This window comes from Sarcophilus harrisii, chromosome 2 (assembly GCF_902635505.1).
Source record: "Sarcophilus harrisii chromosome 2, mSarHar1.11, whole genome shotgun sequence".
Taxonomy (NCBI): domain Eukaryota; kingdom Metazoa; phylum Chordata; class Mammalia; order Dasyuromorphia; family Dasyuridae; genus Sarcophilus; species Sarcophilus harrisii.
In genome coordinates this window covers 254,518,733-254,532,148 of record NC_045427.1, presented here as the reverse complement: position 1 = coordinate 254,532,148, position 13,416 = coordinate 254,518,733, and the positions used below count along the sequence as shown (strand labels likewise).

The 13,416-nt window shown below is 38.3% G+C and overlaps 1 protein-coding gene across 1 annotated transcript; it reads left to right on the top strand.

Moving 5' to 3' along the window:
- The first annotated feature begins 6,937 nt into the window (after positions 1–6,937).
- Positions 6,938–10,407, top strand: GJD2 (gap junction protein delta 2). Its single transcript, XM_003755970.2, has 2 exons — positions 6,938–7,819; positions 8,796–10,407. Exons 1-2 carry the CDS (start codon positions 7,749–7,751, stop codon positions 9,691–9,693), a joined length of 969 nt encoding a protein of 322 aa, XP_003756018.1. The 5' UTR covers positions 6,938–7,748; the 3' UTR covers positions 9,694–10,407.
- Positions 10,408–13,416: the final 3,009 nt, after the last annotated feature.

The window sequence follows — 13,416 nt, the reverse complement described above, 5'->3', positions numbered from 1 at the left end:
CTCATATGAAGTAATCAAGGGGCTGGAGAAAAAGAACATGTTAGAAAATGAGCATGTTAGAAAATCTGTGGATAAAGCTCAAAAAACACAGAAAGAGACCAAAACAAAAATCATGATACAACATGGTATAGTAAAAAATATTGGATTTGGAATCCTAAGATTGAAGTAGTATCTATGATATTTACTACTTGTACAGTCTTGGGCAATATACCTTTTCCATCTTTAAATCTCAATTTCATTTCCTGTAAAATGAAGAGGTTGGATTAGATTACATTTAATCTACCTCCTCTCTCTAAATCTTATGCCTCAGACTATCAAGTTGTCTGAGTAGTAAATACAGATTTGAATCCACTGACACCACTATTATTTCACATAATTATATGATCTAAAGGTTGGAAGGGATTAAAGATCCCTAATCTATCATCTCTTGCCCCACAAATAATATAGTCTAATTTCTATGAGAGTAAGAATGTTGATGTTTTCAACCTCTGCTTAAAGATCTCCAGTGTTAAGGAAACTATCACTCCAGAAGCAATCAATTCCACGTTGAAAAAGTTTCTAAAAAGTTCTTCCTTATATCAGGCCTAAATTTACCTTTCTGGAATATCCAACAGAAAGTTTAGAGAAAGAGTCAATTCAGATCATTCTGAGATCACTTTAGTATAAAAATAGAAGCAGGAAAATAAACAGGGTAATATTGAAAACAAGATCTACCAAGAGTTTAAACAATTTTTTCAATAAGTGATTGAGCTTCTTAACTTGGAATCTAATGCCATAGCCTTCATTGTACTATACGAGAAAGTAGAATTCCAAAGAAAATAAAGAACAAGAAGAGCAGATAATGTAGTCAAAAGGTATATTCTAGTTGTATTTTAGTTTTGAGAGCATTGTGAGATTGATTTTTGAGATCTCTAAAGGATGAGATGATACTAAATATTTGGGGGGAAATGACAAATATCATTGCTACTTAAAGTTCAACTTAGAAAAACATACCAATAATCATATGTCTACTTTCCCATTTCTATTAAATTTGCTTGAGTACAATTGACATGTCTGTTTATTACATTTTGAAGAAGGTATGAAAAGTTAAAGGTAGATTTTCACAAAGGATATTTCAAAATATACTACACCTTTACCTTCACACAATTTACTGAAAGAACCATAGGAAAAATTAGCTATTACTCTACTTGTTTGTTGACTATTAAAAATTTTTAAAGTGTTTCCTATATATGTTAAAATAATATAAAATTCCTTGAAAATATAATAACAAAGATATTTGACAACTGTCTGATTATTATTATGAAACTATGTTCATAGAATGTCTAGCCCAAAGTCCAGTGGAAGGAGAATTCTTATAGCTAGTGAGGTATATTTTTTTTAGGATTTAGAAATAGGAGGTGAGAAGACTGAGATCACAGTTTACAATCAGATCTAGGTGAAACCAGAACCTCTGAAATAATTCAAATAGGAGCTCAATTTGTAGCATGATACAAGTATTACCACTTCAGGAAGTGGGGGAAATTGAGCTATGGGGGCATAAATCAGCAACTGCTGAAAATACCCTTAATTGTATGTAATTTATTTGTACAAATTTATTTGCTTGCTTTCTCCCCTATTAAATTATAAACTCCCTGAGGACATGGGAACTGTTTTTTGACTTTTGTTTTCTGCCTCTCATTGTATCCTCAATACTTAGCCCAGTATCTTAGTACATAGTTGGTGCTTTTTGTCTGACTGACTTTCTGAAGGCCATGCAAAACAGCAGCTCCTCTAGTGGAAATTGGGGGATTACAGGTTATGAATAATGCATATATTGTTAGAGGTGGTTACCATGCTGATTGGCTTTACTTAACTATTTTTCTTTTTTTAATAAAAGAAAGTTTAATGATAATAGTGGGAGTTCTCCCTGGAAATAGCTATTCTGTTAAAAATGTAACAGCTTTTTTTTTAAACAAGGCAAATAAGAACCCTTGAATTGGTGTTCTAGATTAGCCTATTCAATTTTTGTGTGTAGAATTAGCTTTCCAAAACATAAGAAAAGAAAGAGAGAGAGAGAGACAAATAAGAAAGCTTTCAACCTGATAGATTAATGAAGCTATGGGATTTTGGTGTCTCTGGATGACTTTATTCCAGTGTTTCCCTTGTACTGTATATATTCTGGAAATAGTATGCTGGTTTGTGCTGCAAGTTACCTGAGGCCTTAAGAACAGTAAGCTTGAGTGGTGATGACTGTGTTACATGCTTGGGTTAGAAGTCACAGGACAGTCACAAACAGCTTTAGATTAAGCATTCTCCAGCACTCACTCCTATACTCCAATAGCTCTTTGATCCCATCAATGTGAATATTCTCAACAATTACACAGATTACAAGCCATATTTTCCTGCCCATCTGTACATTCTCTATACATGGGGGATCCACTCAAAGCTCTGGAATCTTTCTTATTTTTCTTTTGACAGTAATGCCAAGGCTTCCAATGGATCATGTGGCTTACCCAGTGGTTATCCTCACTATCAAAATGTGATCAGCTTATCTTTTGTCATCATATATTTTTGTTGATTACATACTTTTCTTCTGTAAAATTGTTTTGCATAATATGTTGCAGCTAGCTCACAAGTAGCATTTGCCTTTCTGTTGCTCTTTGGGTGATGTTAACTTCAGTTCTTTGGAGATTGTAGTGTTTGATAACTTAGAACCTTATGACATTACCAGAAGAATGTTGGAATTAAAATGATAGTCTCTGTTTCAGGCAGAAGCTAGTCGCTAATAACAGAACACGACAATTTTTCCAAGACCTGCTCTCCTCTTGTTCAATCGTGAGCTTGGCTAATTGTCTATTTAGTCTCTGTCCAAGATAGGTATCTAATGAACAAGCTACGAAGCTTTTGTGGTTGTGAACAGAGTTCTGGACTTAAAGCTTTAGTTCAAATTCTCCTGTAGATTCTCATTAGCTCTATGACTTAAAGCAAATTATTAACTTCTCTAAATGGAGAGTTTGAACTTGATGACTGCTAAGGTGCTTTTCTATTCTAAATTTATGATTCTAAGAGATTCTATATCCTATAAGGAGGATATAACCCATACTTACTATAGAACACTTAAATGAATATTCTTTGCAAAACTTTTAAATCTTTTCCAAATGCATGGTAGGATACAGATAGTTGGTTTATTGAAACACAGCAAACTTCATATCAGACAAAGGGGTCTACAAAAACAAAACCTATTGCACATATGACAAGATATGTGTTTTTTAAACAAGCAATGGGATGTAACCTATAGAAGATCAATCTTGGAAGCGGGATGGGTTCAACTTAAGTCCTATTTCTGACATATACCTTTTTTATGATAATGGGGAAAGTTACTCAATATCTTAGCCCTGGGACAATCAGTGACACATGAGCATATGATTCATATTAATGAAGGGAGTTTCTACATTGAGAATTCCTTCATAAAATTATAGATTAAGATAAAAAAAATTCTTAGGGCCACATCCAAATACACAAAATATGATAACTATATATGTTTATATAATTATCAATGTATCATTTTGATATTCTCAGTTAGATCCAGATAAAAATATTACCATTACTTTTCCTTCAGGTTGTCTTTGATTTATTTTTATTCACTTTTTAAAAATCCACTTGTGTTCATTAATTGAGTTTCCTTTCATCAAAATCATATTCCAGACCAGAAGAATCACAACACAAGGATATGGTGGGAAAAGAGGATTTTTGGAAATCCTTCTGGAAGTCTTAGTTGAAGGAGCACAAGAATCACAGAATTTATAGAGTTGGAAGGTACCCCAGCAGCCATTTAGTCCAACTTCCACTATCACATATCCAATAATTGTTACTGAACCTTTACTTGAAGACTTCTAATGAGGGGGAAACCAATGAGATAATCCATTCCATTTTTGCACAGCTCCAATTGTGGGGAAGTTTTTCCTGATATAAATCCTAAATTTGCTTCTATGAAATTCCTAACCATTGTTTTTTGGCACTGCTCTCAAGAATCAGAAAGAATAAGTATAATTCTTCTTCATTAATGACCTTTCAAATGCATGAAGACAGCTATTACTCTCCTGGCCCTTACCTTCAAGTCTTCCTTTATCCAAGGTAAATTCATTGCATTTCTCCAATTGACCTTATGTAACTCACACTCCAGATCTTCCAATATCCTGGTTGCCCTCCTCTAAGAGTTTTCCAATTTATAAATGACTTTACTAACCTATGGTATTCAGAGCTAAATGAACACAATACTTCATCTGAGTTTGACCAGGGCAGATTATAGAGGAACTATTCAGAGGCAGTGGGGTATAGTGGAAAAGACAAAGAATTTAGGATTAGTGAGCCTGAATTCGAATCTTAGTTTCATTATCTATGTATGACCACATATGTATCCACTATGACTATGTGTGACCAGTCACTTTGACTTTCTAGGACTTGATTTTCTTATCTTTGAAGATTTAGAATTGGAGAACAGTATCCACATGGACACATAATATCCACTATGACCATGTGTGACCAGTCACTTTGACTTTCTAGGACTTGATTTTCTTATCCCTGAAGATTTAGAATTTGAGAGCAGTTAGATGGCTCAGCCCTGGAATCATGAGCACTTGAGTTCTAAATCTGTCTTCAAGACGCTTAATACTCATTAGCTGTGTGATCCCAGGCAAATCACATAACCTCAACAGCTTCCACAAAAAAAAAAAAGGGAAAAAAAGACATTATGAGATTGGACTTGATAATCCCTAAAGTATCTCCCAACTCTAAATTGACTATGCTACAATCTCTCCATTATTGGAAGCCATGCCTTTTTTTAAAAAAATGTAACACAAGATTATATTAGCTGTTTTGATTCCCATATCATACTTCTAATCCATAAAGAGCTTGCAGTCCACTAAAATCCCCAGGTCTTTTTTAAAAAGATAAATTGATATCTTGGGATGCTTCCCCCATGCTGAATTTCTAAACCTCTGATTTTTTTGAATTAAAGTAAAATCTTTATATTTTTCCTTGTTGAATTTCATCTGATTAGATTTAAACCTTTCTGCTAGCCTATCAAAGTCTTTCTGAATCTTAACTCCATTATTTTTTATATTACCAACTTTGTATTAGTTGCAAATTCAACCAACATGATGCTAACTATGCCTTTAATTAATGATTAAAAAAGAATATTAACTAGCACAAAACCAAACACAGATTCCAGGAACACTTTATTGGAAACCTTCTATCAAGCTGATCCAACTTTTAGCAATTACTTTTTGAATGTACCCAATTAATTAGTTCCTGATCCATTTAACTGAATTGTCATGGACAATATCTCAATTTTCTCACAACAGAATGGGATATTTTGTAAAATACTTCATAAAAATCTATGGAAGCTATAGCATTCTCCTGGGTCAATATTTTAGTAATCCTGTCAAAAATGGAAATAAGTTTAGTTTCACATAATCTGTTTTTGATGAAGCTCTTCTAGCTGTTTGTGATCATTTTTGCCCTAAAGTGAGAATCAAAACAAATCAAATTCCTTGACAATGCCAATTTGTCAGAGACAAAAGAAGTGGAATATCTTTGGAGGATATTCACTCTACCTTCATGTTCATCACTTGATATTTCATTTACATCTTTCCTATTCTATTTCTACTTCTTTATTTGCTTGTATGAACTGCCATGGAACTACTCTTTTGATATTAAATATTAAGTAGAAATAGTAGCCAACTCTGAGGACAACAGAAAAATGAAACTCCCTAGGTTCTAAAATGATTTTTCCTTTGAAGAGATATGTATAGATAAAATCATTTCCCAAACTGAGTCTATGCTTCAGAATTGTCATCTCAAAAGCCTGAGATTGTCTAAATCAAGACTGTAAGTTCTAAATCAAAGTCTAAAACAAGACTAAGAGAATGCTTTAACTAAAAGACTCACTGAATGCTTTCTACTATGTGTGGTTTAAGCTGTACATATATGTGACCTCTCATGTAGATGGAGACAATTCTGACATCATTATATTCCTAAGAAGAAAATCCAGACACATTACATTTTTTCCTTTGAAGTAAGAACACTAAGCATTTTCTTTTCTTATACTGTTGGAAAATACGTCCAAACTTGAAAGCTACCAATGTCTTTTAATTTTCAGCCTTAAGCTAATAAACATCCTGATGTGAAAGAATTTCTAGCCACTAGTTTGCTCAGGCAGACCTGGCAACCCAAAACAAATAGAGGCTCAGAAATTAAGCTGGGCTTATTTGGGGAAGGGGATGAGTGTGTAAAAAGAGAAAGAAGAAGGTAGGAGTAATGCTAATTTCCAATTTAGACAATGTTTGTGACTATTTCTTATCCAAAATAGGAGGTGGTTATGAACAATCTTTCAGAAGTGGTCCTATTCCTTAGCTTTCCTTTTCACTCTGACTACTAACATAAATAAGAGGGAATCCACATACAATCGCTGCAGTGCCTATGCATTAGTACCCATTCTGATAGACAGATGCATATACTTAAGTGTACACATACTTCTTGACGTAGACATACACAAGGTACGTTCACAGCTGTGTTCACTGTCTACAAAAACATATTCACACCAATATCTCCAAATCTCCACAGGCCCACGGAGTCCCTTAATTCCAGTCCTGTTTACAGAAACTGATTACCTGCATTTTCACCAGAGCTTTTAAATCAGCCCCATTTAGGCGTCTTTCGAAGGGAAATCCCATCTCTGAGCCCACCGTGAATGCAATAGATGAGAGAAAAATGGGCTTGAACACTAGGACACCTGAGAAGAAAGACCCTCATCCCTTCAGTCGTGGTCCCAAACTCCTCACCTCCCATTCCCATCTTCTCCCAGGCTACGGGCGGAGTCTGGCGGGCAGGTGAGCTCCCGTTGCTACCTGGGCTCTGGACTGGCGGGGAGGGAATGCTTTGAACCGCTTAGCAGGTAGGAAACTGGAGCTGTCTTGTTAGGGATGCTGCGATCGTTATCGCCCCTCCTCCAGTTGGGAGACCCGGGACTCACATTCATCCCTCCTCTTTCCCTCCCTTTCTCTCTTTCTACGACTAGTCCCCTGGCCCTCTGGCTTGGACTAGCAGCTACAGCACGCCGGCGCTCACTCCCCTCCACCAACCTGGAGTGACGCAGGCAGAGACTACTTAAGGGAGGATTAGAGGCGGCAAGACACGGATTCCCAGTCTGCCCCGCTCTGTGCACCCAGGGTCGCGATCCTGGCCCGGTCTCCGAGGCGGGAAGTAAGGCAGCAACCAACACTCTTTGGGGCTGCAAAGACAAGAGGCGGGTTGCCCTGGGACAGAGACAAGACAGGGATCTTGGCTTTCCCCCACCTTCGCCCCCAACCCACCCGACTTGGAAACAGGAACGAGAAATCTGTTTCCAGCCAGCAGCAGGCTAGTGACCAGTACATTCTTCCAGCCGTCCCCATCCCCTTCCTGGACAGAAGCCACACAGGGAATCTTCCCTAGGCTGGACAGCAACTGACCGGTTGGTGCCCTAGTCCCTGGACAGCACCAGCTGCTACCTCACGTCTCTGGAGTCGCTTGGATTTCCCCCCTCTCTTTAAGTGGAAAAAAGAAAAAAGGGAGAGGGAAGGAGGGAGAAGAGTAGTGGATTAGGTTTATTTTGCTTTTATTTTTGATCTTTAGCCCCCTCTTTTCGGGTGGTGACTGGGGAGGGGGCCAGGAGAAGGGACGTGCCCAGCGCTGCCCAGTCTTTGTCTGCTGCCTCCGAATGCACAGCGATGGGGGAATGGACCATCTTAGAGAGGCTGCTGGAAGCCGCCGTACAGCAACATTCCACTATGATTGGGAGGTAAGGGCGCCAAGCCGCACTGAAGCAGAGCCTGACAGCTTCCATACCTTCCCATGGCCCCTTTTCCCCACCGACTCCAATCCTTTTTCGCGCTCCCTTTCCCTCCCCCATTTTCCCCTCCCCCTGCCTGAGCCCTGAGTTCTGGATATGGTGGGACCATCCCAAGCCCAGAGCTGCTCCCCTCTCTTTCAGCTATTTCCTTCTCTCCCCAGGATCTTCCCGAAAGTTGATCTCTTGCTGGGAGGCCCCTTCGGTGGGATACTCTTTCCCCATCGGAACCGGAACTCTGGGCACGGGTTGTTGGGTTCCCTAGTGCTCCGAGTCAGAGCTGATCTCCCTTGTGTTTCCTAAATAGAAGCTGGAAGGGAGTATGGTGTTTGGAGAGAGAAGGGCGAAGAGGGAGATGGAGGCATCCTTTGAGGCTGAAGCTTCTTTCCTCGATTTATTCCAGAAAGCTTATGGTGTGAGAAACACACACATATACCAGGATTATTTTTGTGTGTTTATACATAAAAATAGACTATTTTAAATATAACGTTAGGGACAATATTTACATAGAGGAGAATAAACATTTATACAATTCATTCACACACTATGCATATCCCTAGTTTGCATTTTATGTAGTTGTGTGTATATGCCATATACATAATGGATATATATGTTGTGTAGAGATGCATTATGTATAGAAGTATCAATATGTCTTGTATATACAGGTCTTCAATATATCCATATAGCGGGGCATACACGGGACCTCTTAAACGGAGGTGTCCGAATCCCAGATGATCAGAAAGCTGAAAGCATCATTTGCTCTCAGATTCTTAGTTCAGGACCACTGAATGTTGGACAGCTCCAAAACACCAGGGAAACACCATGGATGGGATGGGAGGAGCAGGGGATCCCTAAGCCAGCAGCAGGCCACTGAGTGACTCTCAGCCCATGACATTCTTTCTTTCTCCCTCCCTCCTTCCCTGCCTAGGATCCTGCTGACAGTGGTGGTGATCTTCCGGATCCTTATTGTGGCCATAGTGGGTGAGACAGTGTACGATGATGAACAGACCATGTTTGTGTGCAATACCCTGCAGCCAGGCTGCAACCAAGCCTGCTATGACCGAGCTTTCCCTATCTCTCATATCCGCTACTGGGTCTTCCAGATCATCATGGTGTGCACCCCTAGCCTCTGCTTCATCACCTACTCAGTGCACCAATCTGCCAAGCAAAGAGAACGCCGTTACTCTACTGTCTTCCTTGCCTTGGACAGGGATCCTCCTGAGTCGATTGGGGGTCCTGGAGGAGCTGGGGGTGGGGGCAGTGGCGGGGGCAAACGGGAAGACAATAAGAAGCTGCAAAATGCCATTGTAAATGGAGTACTGCAGAATACAGAAAACACTAGCAAGGAGAATGAGCCAGACTGTCTAGAGGTTAAGGAATTGGCCCCACACCCATCAGGGCTGCGCACAGCAGCCCGCTCCAAGCTCCGTCGCCAAGAGGGCATCTCCCGCTTCTACATTATTCAGGTGGTTTTCCGGAATGCCCTAGAAATTGGGTTCCTCGTAGGCCAATACTTCCTTTATGGCTTCAGTGTCCCTGGACTGTATGAGTGTGACCGCTATCCCTGTATAAAGGAAGTAGAGTGCTATGTTTCCCGGCCCACAGAGAAGACAGTCTTCCTCGTTTTCATGTTTGCTGTGAGTGGTATCTGTGTTGTCCTCAATCTGGCTGAACTCAATCACCTGGGCTGGCGCAAGATTAAGCTGGCTGTGCGTGGTGCACAGGCCAAGAGGAAATCAGTCTATGAGATCCGCAACAAGGACCTGCCTCGGGTCAGTGTTCCCAATTTTGGCAGGACTCAGTCAAGTGACTCTGCCTATGTGTGAAAGGATAGATTGGAGGGAGGGGGAGGAGTTGGAGAGATAACAAGTAGCTTCACTCTCTCCATCCAATGGTGGAATAAGGTTGGTTCTAGAGAAACTTTTAGACAATGATTTCAAGAAGGGGAAAAGAAAAAAAGAAGCCCAATCCAGCAGAAACATGGGCAAATGTTGCACCATTGACCTTACAGAGTCAACTGGGTAGAGAAAAGGCTTCTTGTAGAAATGGGTCCTCTTTATCCCATAAGTTGGTATGATCTGACTAGTAATGGATACCAAAGCTTACTAGTTAGGACCACATTGAGCTTTGGCTGGATCCAGGACACTGGCGAATGGTGGGAGTCAAATACTTCCTTGTTACAAAGATTGTGATTGACCTCCTCATTTTATCCCTTCTTCCTGGAAAACAGGACAGGCTTCTCTGAAGTGCTCCTCTTCTTCTCCACCAGCAAGCCCCTCTCCAACACCCTGGGACAGCTTGCCAGCTTTTTCTATATCTGACCTTACTTACAGCATACCTACTATGGCTTTCTTACCAGTGAAACAGAGGGAATTGTTTGGGGTGCAGTGTTGGGACTGACTATAGAAGAGGTTTGCATTTGAACCCCAACTGAATGGTCCCTACTTATCATGAAAACCTGTAGAATGTCTCAGATTTCCAATTTTCTAACTCAAACTGCACTGGTGCTGTTTATTAGGGGTAAGGGGTGGGTGGGGAGGGTATATTGTCATATGCAAATACAAAAATATTTATAGGAGGGTTGTTGCACTGTTTGGAAATGAATCATGAGCCCCAGGACATTTCTGCTGCCTAGCTCATGAATTTTTGAGTGTCCTTTTTTTTTTTTTTTTTTTTTTTAATTTTGGAAGTCTTTCAGAGCCACAGAGTTTGTAACTTGGTGTATCTCACTTGCTGTTTTCTAATGTAGTTTTCTTGCACAGCACTACAGTGCTTGATTTTTGCCATGTTTTGGATTTGCCTGTGTGCTCACACCAGAGACCTTAATCATCCCATGTGAATTCTGGATTCATTAACTTTTGTCAATTCTTTAAACACACACACACACACACACACACACACACACACATGCATGAACATATGCATGTACCCTAGCACTGGCCTAAGTAACCTGGAACTAAATACTATCCAGCTAACTTATTTATTTACTGATGCTTATTTGAGACATATACCAAAGGCTCAAAAGTCATTTCTTTGGGACTGTGAATAAATGTTACTTTCTCTCTGCTCTTATTAATTTAAGTGCCATATAATAACCTTGACTATTTCACTATGTGTTTAATTAAAGAGGTGGCCAGAGGTACCATTTGGAATAATATGTTTTTATGACACCCTTTGTTTTCTTTACATTATGACCCTTGATTTAGATATGACAGTGGTGTAACATACAACAGTCATCCATCTGAAATAAAGGATTTGCCTTTTTTTGTAAAAAAAAAAATAGGACTTTCTGAGCTTTCTTTTTCCTTTGCTGGGCCTCTTTTATTTATAGAAACCATGAAAATATTATATTTAGCAGAGAATTGGGAGGAGAGGATAACTTAATTAACTTTATTTGATGATGACTACAAATCCCAAACAATCAGTCAAACATGAATCATATTTCAGAAACCAGTGTATTTTGGAACATTGGGGGTGGGAGTTAGTAGTGGGGTATTTTAATTGTTAGTGATCTCATGTTTAACCTCTCATTTTGGTTTTCTATCTGTATGTTCTCTGTGTGTCTGATAAAACTTCTCTCAATGTATATGCTAGTAATATATGAGTTAGCCAGCAGAAACTAGTTTGAGTTGAATGATCTGTTTCAACCATTTTATTTCTATTATAACAGACCTTTTGAATAGGCAGAGCAGAACCCATCTTTTCTTCCAGACCCCACATTCCAAGCCTCAACTTTATTATTTCATAGAAGACAAAGAAAATTCTTTTTGCCTTTTAATCCATTATTTTATGTTATAATATTTCAAAAAGGAATACTTCTTTGTTGTCTGAAAATATCCCATATTTTAGAGTTTTCCATGCTTTTCGAGTGATAGAATTCTTTACTAACGTGTGATATCAAGTTTAGTGAACTTGACAGGATATTGAAAAAAAATTCTAAATTCTAAGTTAAAACCTTGGTTTGAGTCTCAGCTCTGTGATTCATTGGCCAAGTCACAAATTCTCTGGGCCTGTTTCTACATATATAAAATAGATATAACATTATTATCCAACTCCCAGAACTCTTGTGAATATCAAATCAGATAATGTATGCAAAGGTTTTTTGCAATTATAAAGTGCTAAAAATTTGTGAGCTATTATTATTATTGCTTAAAATTTGGTTTAGTCATTCATTGCAAAGCTCCTATGGAATTTCTTAAATGGTTGTTCTACCAATACATCAAATCTTATGTCATTCTTAATTCATGCAGCATGATATTTTTAGAAATAAAAACGTGGATGGCCTAACATTTAGGCGTTCATCTTTAATATAAATATGCTTCCCAAGAATATTATTCCTTGGAGAAAGCAATTCTCTATTTTTCTTTTTGTAAACTAAAAAGTAAAAAAAAAAATGTTTGAAAACACCTCTGAGAGCTGGAGAAAGAGTGTTGCTTGATAGCACCAAGCATATGGTTTGGTGTAAAAGAAATGGGAGTGTAGCAAACAAGGGCTGTTGTATTTATGCTCTTATGTCATATGCAATAATTATCATATCTTCTGGGAAAATTGAATTTCACACTAGTTTTTAGATATCTAATTTTTTTAGGCAGGCACTTCAAAAAATGTCCATACATTGATCTTAAAGGAGAAGAGCCTTGTACCATTATCTTAGCAAACATGTCACAATCTGTGAAATATTAGTCATTGTCTCTTTTGTTTTATTATTAATAAGGAAAACTTACTGGTAGGACAAAGGAAGATGTCATCAATGGGGCTCTCTACGATGGAGTGAGTTGGAGAAGTATTTTCATATGAGTTCCTAAGTTTAAAGTTATTTTTTCCATTGATTCACAAACCTTTTTGAAAAATCGGGCCTTACTGATATTTTTCTGACCACCCTCTTCAAATTTCTTTCCATGCCCCATCTGATTGAACTTATATAATTCAATTCACTAAGACAAATATTTGTTAAGTAACTGCTATATACACAACACTATCCTGGGTACTGGGACTACAAAGGCAAAATGAAAATTATTTCTGCTTTTGAGGAATTTACCCTTTACTAGAAAAACATAATACATAACCAGAAAAATAATAGATTCCTAGCAACCAAGAGAATAATGAAAGACTCCCTGAAGAAGGATTCTTAAATGCAGATATAAGTAGTGATTGAATTCTGGGCATGGAGAACATCATGAGCAAAGATACAGAGGGAGCTACCTCCCTTGGTAATACCAAGTTTGGAGAGCAGCATGTAGACCTGTTTGGCTGGAATATAGTGTGTAATATATAATATAGAGAAGATGATGGGAACTGTCTGGGAAGGTAGATTGTTCTCATTACTTGTAAAGATCCAAGGTCAGGAATAGGCTGAAAGAATTTGAATTATTAGGCCCCAAAATAGGAAAGTGGAGAGGGTTTACTTGATTACATTCTTTAAATTTATAATTTAATATTTCAAAAGACTTATGACTACATCAGTTTGAGTACTCTCTCTTTCCACTGTTATAAATGCGAATTCTCTTTATACTTTGCTAGTTTTCATAATTTGACAGGGTGGCAGCAGG